This window comes from Hyperolius riggenbachi, chromosome 11, assembly GCF_040937935.1.
Source record: "Hyperolius riggenbachi isolate aHypRig1 chromosome 11, aHypRig1.pri, whole genome shotgun sequence".
NCBI lineage: Eukaryota > Metazoa > Chordata > Amphibia > Anura > Hyperoliidae > Hyperolius > Hyperolius riggenbachi.
The window spans coordinates 133,516,835-133,534,987 of NC_090656.1; the positions used below are offsets into that span (position 1 = coordinate 133,516,835).

Below are 18,153 nucleotides of genomic sequence, written 5' to 3' on the forward strand. Positions count from 1 at the left end.
GAACCCACCACTGCATACCTGTGCTGTGAACCCACCACTGCATACCTGTGCTGTGAACCCACCACTGCATACCTGTGCTGTGAACCCACCACTGCATACCTGTGCTGTGAACCCACCACTGCATACCTGTGCTGTGAACCCACCACTGCATACCTGTTCAGTGAACCCACCACTGCATACCTGTGCTGTGAACCCACCACTGCATACCTGTTCAGTGAACCTGCCACTGCATACCTGTTCTGTTCAGTGGACCCGCCACTGTATACCTGTTCATTGAACCCACCACTGCATACCTGTTCTGTGAACCCACCACTGCATACCTGTGCTGTGAACCCACCACTGCATACCTGTTCTGTTCAGTGGACCCGCCACTGTATACCTGTTCATTGAACCCACCACTGCATACCTGTGCTGTGAACCCACCACTGCATACCTGTTCTGTGAACCCACCACTGCATACCTGTTCAGTGAACCTGCCACTGCATACCTGTTCTGTTCAGTGGACCCGCCACTGTATACCTGTTCATTGAACCCACCACTGCATACCTGTGCTGTAAACCCACCACTGCATACCTGTTCTGTGAACCCACCACTGCATACCTGTGCTGTGAACCCACCACTGCATACCTGTTCAGTGAACCTGCCACTGCATACCTGTTCTGTTCAGTGGACCCGCCACTGTATACCTGTTCATTGAACCCACCACTGCATACCTGTGCTGTGAACCCACCACTGCATACCTGTTCTGTGAACCCACCACTGCATACCTGTTCAGTGAACCCGCCACTGCATACCTGTTCTGTTCAGTGGACCCGCCACTGTATACCTGTTCAGTGAACCCGCCACTGCATACCTGTTCTGTTCAGTGGACCCGCCACTGTATACCTGTTCAGTGAACCCGCCACTGCATACCTGTTCTGTTCTGTGAACCCGCCACTGTATACCTGTTCTGTTTAGTGAACCCGCCACTGCATACCTGTTCTGTTCAGTGGACCCGCCACTGTATACCTGTTCAGTGAACCCGCCACTGCATACCTGTTCTGTTCTGTGAACCCGCCACTGTATACCTGTTCTGTTTAGTGAACCCGCCACTGCATACCTGTTCTGTTCAGTGGACCCGCCACTGTATACCTGTTCAGTGAACCCGCCACTGCATACCTGTTGTGTTCAGTGAACCTGCCACTGCATACCTGTTCTGTGAACCCGCCACTGTATACCTGTTCTGTTTAGTGAACCCGCCACTGTATACCTGTTCTGTTTAGTGAACCCGCCACTGCATACCTGTTCTGTTCAGTGGACCCGCCACTGTATACCTGTTCAGTGAACCCGCCACTGCATACCTGTTCTGTTCAGTGGACCTGCCACTGTATACCTGTTCAGTGAACCCGCCACTGTATACCTGTTCTGTTTAGTGAACCCGCCACTGCATACCTGTTCTGTTCAGTGGACCCGCCACTGTATACCTGTTCAGTGAACCCGCCACTGCATACCTGTTGTGTTCAGTGAACCTGCCACTGCATACCTGTTCTGTGAACATTCAATGTGATTTCTGCCCTTAAAACGCTGCTTTGCGTCAAATCCAGATTTTTCCCCGGTACTTTTGGCATGTATCCCACTTTGCCATGCCCCCCTCCAGGTGTTAGACCCCTTGAAACATCTTTTCCATCACTTTTGTGGCCAGCATAATTATTTTTATTTTTCAAAGTTCGCATCCCCATTGAAGTCTATTGCGGTTCGCGAACTTTAACGCGAACCGAACCTTCCGCGTTCGCGAACCTAAAATCGGAGGTTCGGCCCAACTCTACTAGGAGCAAGAGGAAGGCTGCTAGACATCGCTGGAGGCTCGGTAAGTATTTAGAGCGGGGGATTTATTCTTTTTCAGCCAGTTGCTCCAGCAACCAGCCACCACATGTATCAGGCGATCCCAGCCGGTGCTGGATACTAGGGACTATTATTATACAGCTATATCAGCACATAAACCACTTCAATATATAAAAGTAAACTTTAAAAGAAATTAAACGAACACTTTTTAATCAGAGTATAGCTTCAAGTTAATGAAACATCTTAGATATTGATCTGATCAGGTTGATTGGTTTCAGCTGCGTTGGTGTTACAAGGGGCAACAATAAGACTACATCCAAAACAGAAATGATTTAACAGTTGGAGGTAACTGACATTTTTTCCTTCCCATTTTTTCTAACAGGTTTTTCACTTGTTTTGTATTTGGCTATGGCCAAAGTCATTGGTGGCATGTGGCTATAACTGGACTCAGCAGACAAGGGACGATACAGAACATTTATATCATGCTTTTCTCTTGGCTGACTCAAAGCGCCAGAGCTGTAGCCACTTTAAGTGTACCTGAGATGAAATAAATAAATGCATTTATACGTACTCTGGGCTTTCTCCAGCCCCCTTTAGGCTGTGGGCTCTCTTGCTGCCATTAGGGGCCGTTCCAATTGCCTGTTGGCCGGCTCGTAACTTTCTTCAATTGCACTTCATCGCACATGTGCATGCACGACAGGAGTGCATGCATGGATGGGCATGTGCAACAAAGCCTGACTGAAGAGAGTTATAAGCCAGCCAGCGGGTGATCGGGGCAGCCCTAGGAGACAGAGAGGGAGGCTGGAGGAAGTTCCCAGCAAGTATAAATGCATGCATTTATTTCATTTCAAGTTCACTTTAAGGTGTGCTCCATGGGCGACCAGGATCATTAGAGAGCCTTCTCATTGTTTAATGGCCCATATGCACGGGCTACTTTTGTCCCTCGTCGCTAGCACACGGGAGTGTGTGCGCGACACATTGGCGACACTTCGTCGTCGAGTCCCTCCGCATACACACGGCGGAAGAGGGATTACTGACGTGATGAAAGCTGTCGCCGACGTCCCTCCCCCCCGCCGGAAGCTCTGTGCATTCCCTATTGGTTGCTGTCGCTAGTCCGCATACACATGCGGACTAGCGACAGTTGCGGCAAAGTTGTGGTGGCAACTGTCGCCAGGCGATTGACCGCGCCAATCGCCCGGCGACAGCTTCGAGTAGCGACATTTCGGGGCGCGCGCGCCATACTCACAGTATGGGCCATAACATACTGGCTTGAGCCGGGATTTGAACGGCTAAAATCCTACATCAAAGGAAACCACCTTACCAGTACACTATCAAGCTGACCTGACCTGACCTGTCTGTCCAAGATGGCATATCAATACCTGCCATAAGGTTTGCTGCATCTCTCAGCACACTCTCTCTCAGGGGCAGGGAGACGTTTTCAAGAGACAGGCAGTTAAGGCATCTGGACAGGGTCATAGAAGGTCTTTAACCCATCAGCAGGACCAGTATCTGCTCATTTGGGCTAAGAGGAACAGGATGAACACTGCTTGAGCCCTACAAAATGATCCCCTGCAGGACAATGGTGTGACTGTCTCTGACCATACAATCAGAAACAGAATTTATGAGAATGGGCAAAGGGCCCAATTTCCTCTGTGCTCACTGCCGAGAACTGTGGAGCTTGATTGGCCTTTGTCATAGAATATCAGAATTGGTCCAGGTCCACCATAAGCACAAGTGACAGATGTATAAATGTGTAGTGAAGCCGAGGAGAATGTTAAACTGCTGGCAACATTGTTCAGCCTGATCAGTGTGGCGGTGGGTCAGTGATGGTCTGGGGACACATACTCGTAGAGGGACATACAGAGCTCTACAGGCTAGACAGTAGCACCTTGACAGCCATGTGGCAAGAGTATGCAAGCTGTTCCTGAATAATGAGTTTATTGATAACGCTGACTGGCCACCACACTCGCCTGACCTAAATCCAATAGAACACCTCTGGGACATTATGTCCAGGTCTGTCTGACACTGCCATTTTGTATCTCAGATTGTCCAGGAGCTCAGTGATGGCCTGGTTCAGATCTGGGAAGAATTCACCCAGGACACCAACCATTGTTTCATTAGGAGCATGCCCTGATGTTGTCATACATGCACACAAGCACATGGGGGCCATAGAAAGAACAAGTATGATTTTGATTTGCTGCAATGAAATGTTGACACTAGCCTGCTGTATTAGTTTTTTACTTTGATTTTTGGGGTGTCTTTAAATTCAGCTCTCTGTAGGTTGATATTTTTCATTACCATCAAACGATGTAGCATCCTTTCGTTCCTAACACATTAACCAGTCCATATCAGATATAGCATGTTTTTTACCATTTAGCTTTGATGTGTTTTCAAATTGTTCCTTTAATTTTTCGAACATTGTGTATAATCAGGATCCATAACGAGCATGACTTCCCTTATCCTCAGTTACTTCCCAATTTATGTGAATCTTTGAAAATGACAGGAACTACATAAACTTTTCTTTCTGTTTGATAAAGCATCAATGTTATCAGGCGCGGTGAGTTATGTCACCCTTCCCTCCCTGCATACCCTATATTGGGGGCTCCCTGCCTCCTCTCTCCCACCACATGTACTGGGAGTTTTAATGGCTACCTAAACGGGGGGGGGGGGGGGGGGGGCTAACCATATACTTGGGGGGGGGGGTGCTCTGTGGTATTTATCCTGGGGGTTTCCCTGGCTTTCTATGTTTGGGGCTCTATGGCCCCTATACTGGGGGGGCTGACCTCCCTACCACTATACTTAACTCTGACCTCTCTACCGCTGCACCTAACTCTAACCTCTCTGCCGACGCACCTAATGCTAACCTCTCTGCCACTGCTCCTTACGCTAACCTCTCTGCCTTTGCACCCCTGTGCCTTCTCTGTATCCTGTGCCACCTTTGCTCCCCTGTGCTTCTACTGTGTCCTCTATGTAGCCTTTGTCCCCTTGTGATTCCAGTGTCATAGCAAATTAAAATACAATCCTCTATAATAATCCCTAAGTGTCTCTGCGTTCCATGTCCCTGTGTTTGTCCCATTTGCGCCCTGAGCATGTGCAGGGACGCAGAGACACTGAGGGAGAGGGATGCGTGACAAGGGATGACGGGCAATTGGGCGGGCGTGCGCAGGTGGGCGGGCGTGGCGCGCACACCTGCGCCGTGCATGCTTGCGGGGAGCGTGCGCGACGGAAATGTGCGGGTGCATGCGCAGTGACAGACCTAGCCCGTTTTTAAACGGGCTAAGGTCACTAGTGCCAAAATAATTTACTACATTTCAGAGTTTCTACATACAGTACATATTTGTGAATTGCCTTATGGTATGTTAAAAATGTGAATATTAATGTATGAGTAGTGAGTACCCCTTTTAAAGGACAACTGTATTAAGACATATATGTAGGCTGCCATATTGATTTCCTTTTAAAGAGAACCCGAGGCGGGGTTCTTACATCGCAATCCCCATACAGAGGCTGGGTCTGCCTATAGAGCCCAGCCTCTGTTGCTATGTAGCTTCCTCCAAAGCCCCCCCTGCGCGCTGTGAGACCCCATTAATCACAGCCGCGCTGTCGACACGCAGCGTGTCGCAGCGCGCTTTGTTTACCTCACTAATGCCAGTCTCGCCGCTCCCCCGTCTCCAGAATCGCTCCGGTCCCCGCCCACGTCCCTTCCCTCGCCGCTGATTGGAGGGAAGGGACGCGGGCGGGGACCGGAGTGATTCAGGAGGCGGGCCAGAGCGGAGACTGACATTAGTGAGGTAAACACAGCCGCATAGCGCGGCTGTGTTTTATGGGGTCTCGCAGCGTGCAGGGCCCCTGTATGGGGATTGCGATGTAAGAACCCCGCCTCGGGTTCTCTTTAAGTAATACAAGTTGCCTGGCAGCCCTGCTTGTCCATTTAGCTGCAGTAGTGTCCAAATAAAACCAGGAACAACATGCAACTAATCCTGTCAGATTTGACAGAAATGTCAGAAACCCCTTATCTGCTTCATGCTTGTTCAGGGGCTTTGGCTTAAATTATTAGAGACAAAGGATCAGAAGGATAGCCAGGTAACTGGTATTGCTTAAAAGGAAATAAACATTGCAGCCTTCATATACCTCTCACTGCAGTTGTCCTTTAAACCAGTACCTCTTTTACCCCATTTCAGTTAGGTTGGAAACACACTGGAGAGCGTTTTACTGGTCTTTTCGTTTTAAAAAAAATAATGCTCCCATTGACTTGCATTAAAATTGCAGCAATCGCGATTTTTCAAACAATCGCGATCGCAGCTATTTTGCCTTGATTTTGCCATGATTGTAATGCAAGTCAATGGAAACATTTTTTCTTAAACAGAAAACAACCCAAAAAATGCTCTCTGGAGTGACAAGGCCCTTAGAGAGAGAAAAACTCACAACAATATGTACACTATTCAGATGTTTAAGTTGATTTAAAAATAGCAATAAAAACCTGCCATAATCACTTTGAATAAAGATGTTATTATAAAAAAAATACCTATTGCGCATCTAAAATAGATCCCTTAGGTTCAGAAATGTATTATAGCAAATTAAGAGCACCAAGTGCGGCAAAATGCAATCAGTTAAAGCACGCTGATCATATAAATTGATGATCTGGGGTAAAAGTAAAGCCTCACGGATACAAAAGAGTAGTAATACTGTAATATGAATAATTATTTAGTGATGTCGTCTTCCACACAGTACTTAACACAGCATATAGTCTTGTCACTAGCTGTCCCTCAGAGGGGCTCACAATCTAATCCCTACCATAGTCATATGTTCCTATCACAGTCTAGGGCCAATTCACTTAGGTATGTATGTTTTTGGAATGAGGGAGGAGACCAGGTTGCCAGGAGGAAACGCATGCAAACATGGTGTGAACATACAAACTACATATAATTAGTGTCCTGTCCTGGTCCAGATTCCAACAAGCAGCCCACTGCTGCAAAGCAAGAGTGCTATCCACCATGGCACTGTGCTGCCCTGTATGACCTTTCTGCTGAAATGAATGGAGAGACTGTCTACCATCTACAGTGCATTGTCATATAGAGGAGGAGGCAGCCGCGGCCAGATACCATGTCCCTGCAACTGTTACACCACTAGTACATGTGGGATGGGAACAGCTACTGGGGGCCAAGTTCAGACATATAACAAGCAGTGATGCTTGGATGTCTCCATCCACGAATTCGGCAACCATGGCCGTTGTTAAAAAAAAATCTGCCTCCGGCATGATTGGTTCCGATTTATGAAATGCCTCCACGCCACGACGCCGATTTTCGGTCGTGAATGAGGCAATCACAGCCGGATCCATGGCCGGATCCGGATTTTCTTTTAACGTTAATAGCAAAGCCCCCATACATGCTACAATCCCCCAAATTGCATGGATTATCAAGGTGATAAGGGACTACAACTTAAACTAAAAAAATTCCAAAAACAATTTGTTGTTTTTGAGAAATGGGGCTATTAATTGGTTATAAGTGGTTTTAAACAGGCAATCACAGAGGTGAATGTGAGTCCCGCTGGCACTTGGCGGTGATGGTACCACTGGAGGAGGACGAGTGGCTGATGCCAAAAAGACCCAGAGAGGTTTTTGTAATTTTTGGGGGGGGGGGGGGGGGTTTGCAGCAATTAGCAATGACATAACAGCAGAGTTGTCAGTGGACCCGGGCAGTGTGAATGCAGACTTTAGTAGCGATTGAGTCAGGAGGTCAAAGCGGCCGGTCAGTGCGGCAGCACAGAAGGACCATGGCAACTCACTGGTAGTAGCACAGTGTAATAGTGCTGCCCAAAAAAATTAAATGCGTCCGGTGACCCGGGCAGTGTGAACGCAGAGTGTAGTAGCGAATGAGTCAGGAGGACAAAGCGGACGGTCAGTTTGGCAGCACAGAAGAACCATGGCAACTCACTGGTAGTACCACAGTGTAATAGTCCTGCCCAAAAAATTAGATGCGTCAGTGGACCTGGCCAGTGTGAACGCAGAGTGTAGTAGCGACTCAGTTAGGAAGAAAAAGCAGACGGTCAGTTCGGCGGCACAGAAGGACCATGGCAACTCCCTGGTAGTACCACAGCCGAAAAATGAACCAAGGTAGGCAGGTAGTAACTTTCTTTAGAAAGGCAGGCATGGTTAACACATTGCAGCAGCCACTTCATGTCCCCCTGTGTCTGACAATAGGGGCCAGGAAGGCAGCGCAACATGTGCACACCCATGGGAAACAAGTGGGCCTTGGCAGCAAGATCTTCATCGTCCTCGTCATCCCATATCACATGCCTGTCCTCTTCTTGTGCCGTGTCGTCCTCCCCAAGCCGCAATCCCCATATAACACCTGCAGCGCTCTGCTCCTCCTCCTCAGCATTCAGGTTAGGGACCTCCCAACTCCTCCACTACCTGTGAGCCCTCTTGTGCTGCCATCTGCTCCTTATCCAGCTGCCTCAGGGCTGCCTCCCCATGCTCAATTAAATTGCACATTGTCTGGTCCAGCAGGCAAACCAAGGGCACCCACTGACACATGGAGGCCCGCTCCTCGCTGACCATCTTGCTTGCCTACAGGAAGGGACTCCGCACCAGGCATACTTGCTGCATCAATGTCAACTGAGTTGCACTGATGATGGGGACTTGCTGTTTGCTGGACACACTTGGGTCAAGGGTGGCCACTAATCATCCAATCTTTTTCATCCAATCTTACCAAATCTATGTAGTAGAAGAGTAAACTGATGTAGTATTTTAATTGGATACTATAGGCAGTTCCCTTATATTAGATAGAAATGGTAAGATTGGATGAAAAGGATTGGATCATTAGTGGCCAGCATAACATGTAGGCCCTAAAGGTGGCCAGCTGCCTCAGGGCTGCCTCCCCATGCTCAATTAAATTGCACATTGTCTGGTCCAGCAGGCAAACCATGAGCACCCACTGACACACGGAGGCCCGCTCCTCGCTGACCATCTTGCTTGCCTTCAGGAAGGGACTCAGCACCAGGCATACTTGCTGCATCAATGTCCACTGAGTTGCACTGATGATGGGGACTTGCTGTTTGCTGGGGACACTTGGGTCTAAGGGTGGCCACTAATCATCCAATCTTACCAAATCTATGTTGTAGAAGAGTAAACTGATGAAATATATTAATTGGATACTATAGGCAGTTCCCTTATATTATATAGAAATGGTAAGATTGGATGAAAAAGATTGGATCATTAGTGGCCACCATAACATGTAGGCCCTAAAGGTGGCCACACACGATACAATAAAATGATCCGATTTTACAGTAATTCGATAAATAACATTGGATTTCCAGAGAAATCGAAAGCTTTTTTTTTCATTCAAGCAAGAAATCCGATTGGATTCCCGTTTTTATTCGATAAAAGTTGATCAGGAGTGCTGGATTTTTCTGATCAATTTTTATGAAAACTGAATGTTGTGTGGAAGATTGTCAGTTTATTAATATATACACCCAAGCAACTTTCTCAGTTTCCAATCATTTTTATCATAATTGAAGAAAAATTGAACATACGTGTGTGGTACAATGGTCAGATTTTTGACATGTTACAATCAGTCAGAGAAATTGATTGCAATCCTTGAATTGAACAGATATTTTAAAAAAATTGTATGGTGTGTGGCCACCTTAACCTTCCTGGCGGTAACCCCGATCGTAGTTCGGGGTAAGCCGCGCAGGAGGTTTTCTCCGGCCCTGCTGGGCGGATTTTCTTAATTTTTTTTTGCTGGACGCAGCTAGCACTTTGCTAGCTGCGCCAGCACACCGATCGCCGCCGCCCCGTGCCCGATCGCCGCTATCCGTTGCGGCGCGCACCCCCCCCCCCAGACCCCGAGCGCTGCCTGGCCAATCAGTGGCAGGCAGCGCCGAGGGGTGGATCGGGACTCCCAAAGACGTCACGACGTCGGTGACGTCATCCCGCCACGGCGACGGGGGCAGCCCTGCAGGAAATCCCGTTCTTTGAACGGGATTTCCTGATCGGAGATCGCCGAAGGCTATCATGTAGCGAGCCCTGGGCTCACTACATGATTAAACAAAAACAAAAAAAACAAAAAACTGCCGCGCTGCCTCCTGGCGGAATTTTTCATACCGCCAAGAGGGTTAAGATCCAGCCTGTGCTGCTGACACAGCCGCTCCAACATGGCCCGAGTTGAATTCCAGCGAGTTGGCATATCTATTATCAGGCGGTGTGGCTTGCCATATTGCTGCTGTAAGGTGGACAGGAGTGCAGAGGCAGTGTCTGAGCGGCAGAAAAACCGTACCGCCTCCCGGGCATCTTGCAGCAGGTCATTCATCGCAGGAAGCGCTGCAACACAAGATTCAGCACGTGGGCCAAGCAGGGGATGTGCTGGAGGTTTTCCTGCCGCACTGCAGCCACCAGGATGAGTAGCTGAGCCTGACGCCAAAAAGACCCAGACAGGTTTATATATATATATATATATATATATATATATATAATTTTTTTTTTTTAATTATTATAATTTTTTTTTTTTTGCAGCGATTGCAAGGACATGACTGCAGAGTTGTCAGTGGACCCGGGCAGTGTGAAGGGTGTGAAGGCAGACTTTAGCAGCGACTGAGTCAGGAGGACAAAGTGGACGGTTAGTGCGGCAGCACAGAAGGACCACGGCAGTGCAGCAGCACAGAAGGACCATGGCAACTCACTGATAGTACCACAGCTTGATAGTGCTGCCCAAAAAATTATATGCATCCGTGGACCTGGGCAGTGGGAACGCAGATTTTAGTACCTAAACACAAGATACAACATGTTTTCCGGGGTCTGAGGCACATTCAGATGGTCCCGATCATCATCATCATAGAACTCTTCTCCTGACCCCCCACAACCTCTGCCACCCCAACATCCCCAGACACAGACCCCTCATTGTCCTCAACATAAACTAGGGATGCTGGCCCGAGCCCAACATCCTCCTCCACATCAGGCCCCATCATCTCCTCAACGGCAGCCCTCAATAATCGCCCAGACGCCGGACCGAGGGACACAAACGCTCTCGTCCAGGGAGGGCTGCTGACCACTGGCTGCTGGGGAGGAGGTCATAACTTGCGTGGGGCGTTGGCTGTTGCTGCTGTTGGGAGTGCTGCTCACAGCGGAGGTCTGTGAGAAACTCATGATGGGCTCACGAAACGTGGTGAACGAACTGCAGTGGCAGTCTGACTGTCTGTAAATAGTAACTGAAGCGAATCACTGGCTAACCAGCTGAATAATAGCAGTAAGCAGTACAACCTAAGTGAAGGGTATCACTGGGTAATGAGATGATTAATACCAGTGAGCAGAGTACAACGTAACTGAAGGGTATCACTGGTTAATGAGATGATTAATACCAGTGAGCAGTGAGCACAGTACAACCTAAGTGAAGGGTATAATTGCCAAATGAGATGAATAATACCAGTGAGCAGTGAGCACAGTACAACCCAACTGAAGGGTATCACTGGGTGATGAGATGATTAATACCAGTGAACAGAGTACAATGTAAGTGAAGGGTATCACTGGGTAATGAGATGATTAATACCAGTGAGCAGAGTACAACCTAACTGAAGGGTATCACTGCCAAATGAGATGAATAATACCAGTGAGCAGAGTACAACCTAACTGAAGGGTATCACTGCCAAATGAGATGATTAATACCAGTGAGCAGTGAGCAGAGTACAACCTAAGTGAAGGGTATCACTGCCAAATGAGATGATTAATACCAGTAAGCAGAGTACAACCTAAGTGAAGGGTATCACTGCCAAATGAGATGATTAATACCAGTGAGCAGTGAGCAGAGTACAACCTAACTGAAGTGTATCACTGCCAAATGAGATGAATAATACCAGTGAGCAGTGAGCAGAGTACAACCTAACTGAAGGGTATCACTGCCAAATGAGATGATTAATACCAGTGAGTAGTGAGCAGAGTACAACCTAACTGAAGGGTATCACTGCCAAATGAGATGAATAATACCAGTGAGCAGTGAGCAGAGTACAACCTAACTGAAGGGTATCACTGCCAAATTAGATGAATAATAGCAGTGAGCACAGTACACAATGTCATTAATGAAACTTAATGAATGACCAGCAGTGGCAGTGTGACGGTCTGTAAGTAGTGGCTGAAGTGTATGACTGGCTAGCTGAATACAAGTGAGCACTATAAACCTGCCTGCCTGCACTAAACACACTAATCAACAGTACACTCTGACTACAGCAATGACTCGCTGGCTAGCTAACTAAATACAACTGACAAGTACAATATAAGAGCACTGTTAGCAGTAAAATTCTGGGTTTTGACACAGAAAACGCGCTTGCTGAAGGAACAATGGCCTGGAGATGATCCTCTCAGTACCAGAGTCTAGCAAGGACAGAGCTTTTCCATCATGTCCGCCGCTTTACATGCAGGAGGGAAGGGCATAACCTCCCCTCCTGTGATTGGTTGCTAGGGCCTGGCTGGGGGGCCATGATTTAGCCAGGAAAGTCACTTCTGCCTACTTCCGCTATTCACGACCCAACCACGAGTTCTGCGCCATTTTCACGAGTGTGAATGCGTTCATTCACGGTCTGCCGAAGCAGCAAACAAAGCTGAAGCTGCGCCGGGGCTGGATCTTTCAACAAGACAACAACCCTAAACACTGCTCAAAATCCACTAAGGCATTCATGCAGAGGAACAAGTACAGCATTCTGGAATGGCCATCTCAGTCCTCAGACCTGAATATAATTGAAAATCTGTGTTGTCAGTTAAAGATAGCTGTCCATGCTCGGAAGCCATCAAACCTGAATGAACTAGAGATGTTTTGTAAAGAGGAATGGTCCAAAATACCTTCAACCAGAATCCAGACTCTCATTGGAACCTACAGGAAGCATTTAGAGGCTGTAATTTCTGCAAAAGGTGGATCTACTAAATATTGATTTCATTTATTTTTTGTGGTGCACAAATTTATGCACCTGCCTAATTTTGTTTAAACAATTATTGCACACTTCTCAAATATCACTGTGTGTGTCTCCTATATGATATATTTAACTGACATTTTGTATCGTAGCAACCAAAGATTTATACAGGAAAATCATGGAGATTAACAAGGTTGCCCAAACTTTCGCATCCCAGTGTACCTCATGAACTACCCCAGATAATGAATTTAGGGGTTCCTGAAATTGCCAAACTCAATTTATTGTCACAAGCAAGTTTTAAAGAATTATTAATAATATATAAACCCAGATAAGTATATATTTTTAAAACAGTTTTTAAGTTGTATTACAGTCACAATGTATCCCTGCTCCAGTATATTAGCTACTCTAAGTTCTAAGAACAATCTCTAGTTAAGAATTGTGTCTTAAAGGGTTAATTGTTTAGCATAGTTTTCTTCTTCAGCCCTATTTTAGCCACTAAGCTCTCCAGACTGCCATTGTTATTGTACCTACAGTATGAATGCAGGAGATGAGCTTCTGTATGCAAGTTACAAAGATAGAAAGCTGTGCAGTCTAGCATGACCTCTCATAAACCCTCTGTGCCGGCACTTGCAGCTATACACACACCCTATAGTATATGGGCACCAGTCATTTCGTGTAGCTTGTCACTATGGACTTTGTTCGGAATCAGTGCAGTGAAGAGGAGCTGCCTTACTTTGTACAGTATATTTTAACGTATCTTTCACTTTTCAGGGCCCACCCCCTCAACTTGGAGACCTGATTGAATTTTCCCGGCCTTTGTACCAGCACTGGGGAATATATGTAGGGGATGGCTATGTTGTACACCTGACAGGTAAATACAGAAGTTTGATATTCAAGAATGTTTTATTTTCTTAAAGGGAACCTGGACCGAGTCAGATTATTTAAAATAAACACATGGTGTACATGCAAATTAATATTGCATAGTTACCTCATTGTCCGTTCCTCTTAGAAGCTTACCATTTTCTTCTAACTATGATTCCTACAAGTTCTGACAAGATTTTGTCAGCACTGAAATATATCAGTTGCTGTCAGTTATAACAGAAAATACATCCGATGTGCAATGTAATGTCCATGCTTCCCAAGGCACAAGTGGGCTATATTACAGTTTAACAGTGTGCTGACCCAGAAGCTGTTGCTTGTTCATCACCATTTTTAAAATGGAGGATGGAGAATTCCATCAATCACAGTGGACCAACAGGATGTAGGAGAGGAAAAAGAAATTTATGAGTAGACTACACAGAAGGTAAGTATGACATGCGTATGTTAATTTTGACTTAATTTTCAGTTCAGGTTTTTGTTAACTTTTTGGGGACCGCCTATATTAGATCCTACGTTGCACTTGTGGCTGTTCTAGCCAAATGCGGTATAGGATCTACGCCGCCTGTCGTTTTCGCTCCTGACGCGATCATGCACATCCGAGAGGGTAGATTAAGCTGTCATATGACAGCTGACATCTCCCCTCAGTGATCAGAAGCCACTGCGTATGGCTTCTGATCATGTGATCACTACGATCGCCGGCGGATCATAGTGTTTAGTGATGCGGCGGGTAGCGGGGGAAAGAAGAGGATCCACTCACCTTCCTGGCATTTCCACGGCGATTGGCACTTCCCTCCGCTCTGGCCGGCATCCCCGCTCTCTGACATCAGTGCCAGGTCACGGCTTGATGACGTCATCAAGCCGCAACCCAGAACTGAGAGTCAGTACGAGCAGAGATGCTAGCCGGAGCAGAGGGTCTACTGCGGCTCATCGCTGGAGCCTGGGAGGTGAGTAAAGGCTGCTGCATACAGGGAGGACACCTGGCCACACAGGGGACACGATGCCCAACAAGCCCCAGCAGGAATCTGGCTGCCTGACCCCCCCAACACCCCCCCCCCCCATGCCAATTCGCCTGGTCCTTAACCACTTAAGGACCACAGTCTTTTCGCCCCTTAAGGACCAGAGCCTTTTTCTCCATTCAGACCACTGCAGCTTTCACGGTTTATTGCTCGCTCATACAACCTACCACCTAAATGAATTTTGGCTCCTTTTCTTGTCACTAATAAAGCTTTCTTTTGGTGCTATTTGATTGCTCCTGCGATTTTTACTTTTTATTATATTCATCAAAAAAGACATGAATTTTGGCAAAAAAATGATTTTTTTAACTTTCTGTGCTGACATTTTTCAAATAAAGTAAAATTTCTGTATACATGCAGCGCGAAAAATGTGGACAAACATGTTTTTGATTAAAAAAAACCCATTCAGTGTATATTTATTGGATTGGGTAAAAGTTATAGCGTTTACAAACTATGGTGCCAAAAGTGAATTTTCCCATTTTCCAGCATCTCTGACTTTTCCGACCCCCTGTCATGTTTCATGAGGTGCTAAAATTCCAGGATAGTATAAATACCCCCCAAATTACCCCATTTTGGAAAGAAGACATCCCAAAGTATTCACTGAGAGGCATGGTGAGTTCATAGAAGATTGTATTTTTTGTCACAAGTTAGCGGAAAATGACACTTTGAGACAATAAAAAATAAAAAATTCCATTTCTTCTAACTTGTGACAAAAAAAAAAATGAAATCTGCCACGGAATCACCATAGCCCTCTCTGAATACCTTGAAGTGTCTACTTTCCAAAATGGGGTCATTTGTGGGGTGTATTTACTGTTCTGGCATTTTGGGGGGTGCTAAATTGTAAGCACCCCTGTAAAGCCTAAAGGTGCTCATTGGACGTTGGGCCCCTTAGCGCACCTAGGCTGCAAAAAGGGGTCACACATGTGGTATTGCCGTACTCAGGAGAAGTAGTATAATGTGTTTTGGGGTGTATTTTTACACATACCCATGCTGGGTGGGAGAAATATCTCTGTAAATGACAATCTTTTGATTTTTTTTACACACAATTGTCCATTTACAGAGATCTTTCTCCCACTCAGCATGGGTATGTGTACAAATACACCCCAAAACACATTATACTACTTCTCCTGAGTACGGCAATACCACATGTGTGGCACTTTTTTGCACCCTAACTGCGCTAAGGGGCCCAAAGTCCAATGAGTACCTTTAGGATTTCACAGGTCATTTTGAGTAATTTCGCTTCAAGACTACTCCTCACGGTTTAGGGCCCCTAAAATGCCAGGGCAGTATAGGAACCCCACAAATGACCCCATTTTAGAAAGAAGACACCCCAAGGTATTCCGTTAGGAGTACGGTGAGTTCATAGAAGATTTTATTTTTTGTCACAAGTTAGCGGAAATTGCTTTTTATTAGTTTTTTCACAAAGTGTCATTTTCCGCTAACTTGTGACAAAAAATAAAATCTTCTATGAACTCACCGTACTCCTAACAGAATACCTTGGGGTGTCTTCTTTCTTAAATGGGGTCATTTGTGGGGTTCCTATACTGTCCTGGCATTTTAGGGGCCCTAAACCGTGAGGAGTAGTCTGGAAATCAAATTTCTCAAAATGACCTGTGAAATCCTAAAGGTACTCATTGGACTTTGGGCCTCTTAGCGCAGTTAGGGTGCAAAAAAGTGCCACACATGTGGTATCGCCATACTCAGGAGAAGTAGTATAATGTGTTTTGGAGTGTATTTTTACACATACCCATGCTGGGTGGAAGAAATATCTCTGTAAATGGACAATTGTGTGTAAAAAAAAGCAAAAGATTGTCATTTACAGAGATATTTCTCCCACCCAGCATGGGTATGTGTAAAAATACACCCCAAAACACATTATACTACTTTTCCTGAGTACGGCGATACCACATGTGTGGCACTTTTTTGCACCCTAACTGCGCTAAGGGGCCCAACGTCCAATGAGTACCTTTAGGATTTCACAGGTCATTTTGAGAAATTTCATTTCAAGACTACTCCTCACGGTTTAGGGCCCCTAAAATGCCAGGACAGTATAGGAACCCCACAAATGACCCCATTTTAGAAAGAAGACACCCCAAGGTATTCCGTTAGGAGTACGGTGAGTTCATAGAAGATTTTATTTTTTGTCACAAGTTAGCGGAAAATGACACTTTGTGAAAAAATCTAATAAAAAGCAATTTCCGCTAACTTGTGACAAAAAATAAAATCTTCTATGAACTCACCGTACTCCTAACGGAATACCTTGGGGTGTCTTCTTTCTAAAATGGGGTCATTTGTGGGGTTCCTATACTGTCCTGGCATTTTAGGGGCCCTAAACCGTGAGGAGTAGTCTTGAAATGAAATTTCTCAAAATGACCTGTGAAATCCTAAAGGTACTCATTGGACGTTGGGCCCCTTAGCGCAGTTAGGGTGCAAAAAAGTGCCACACATGTGGTATCGCCGTACTCAGGAGAAGTAGTATAATGTGTTTTGGGGTGTATTTTTACACATACCCATGCTGGGTGGGAGAAATATCTCTGTAAATGACAATCTTTTGATTTTTTTTTACACACAATTGTCCATTTACAGAGATATTTCTCCCACCCAGCATGGGTATGTGTAAAAATACACCCCAAAACACATTAAACTACTTCTCCTGAGTATGGTGGTACCACATGTGTGGCACTTTTGTGCACCCTAACTGCGCTAAGGGGCCCAAAGTCCAATGAGCACCTTCAGGCTTTACAGGGATGCTTACAATTTAGCACCCCCCCCCCCCCCCCACTTGCCAGGACAGTTAACAAACCCCACAAATGACCCAATTTTGGAAAGAATACACGCTAAGGTATTCCATGAGGGCCATGGTGAGTTCATAGAAAATTTTATTTTTTGTCACAAGTTAGCGGAAAATGACATTTTGTGGAAAAAAAAAAACACAATTTCTGCTAACTTGTGACAAAAAATAAAATATTCTATGAACTCACCATGCACCTAACGGAATACTTTGGGGTGTCCTCTTTCCAAAATGGCATCATTCGTGGGGTCTGTCCTGGCATTTTAGGGTCTCTGCAATCATTACATGTATGGCCAGTATTAGGAGTTTCTGCTATACGCCTTATATTGGGCATAAGGGTAATGCACTCTGGGCTGAAAGGAAAAATGAACGTCAAACAATCAATCAATCAATGTGGATGAAAAAATATCTGCCAAAAAAATTTGAAAAAAATAAAGAGGGGAAGGCGTCTGCCAGGACATAGGAGCTGCCGCCCCAAAAATCCAAACCCACCAGCTCGTATGCCCTGGCAAACCTGATTTATCCATTCACACCGATCGATGTGGATGAACAAATCATTGCCAGAGTTCTTTTTTGATACAAAGTGTTTGCCAAAGCATATGAAACCCCAACACCACTCCTCGGCCCATATGGCTCGGCAAACGTATCTTTTTGACTGCGGAGGAGAAATCTCGTCCTGCAGCGCTACATGCACCGACTTGTGTGTAAGCTGACAGACGCGCAATGTTCTGTCAGGATGCACCATCAGTGCTGCAGCTG

General features: G+C 46.0%; 1 protein-coding gene across 1 annotated transcript in view; it reads left to right on the top strand.

The window, feature by feature from the left end:
• LOC137538546 (phospholipase A and acyltransferase 2-like) overlaps positions 1 to 18,153 on the top strand; it is a 63,644-nt gene that overhangs the window by 16,191 nt on the left and 29,300 nt on the right. The window contains exon 2 of the mRNA XM_068260785.1: positions 13,483 to 13,582. Within this exon, the coding sequence (XP_068116886.1) occupies positions 13,483 to 13,582 (100 nt within the window). The remainder of the gene's footprint in view (positions 1 to 13,482; positions 13,583 to 18,153) is intronic.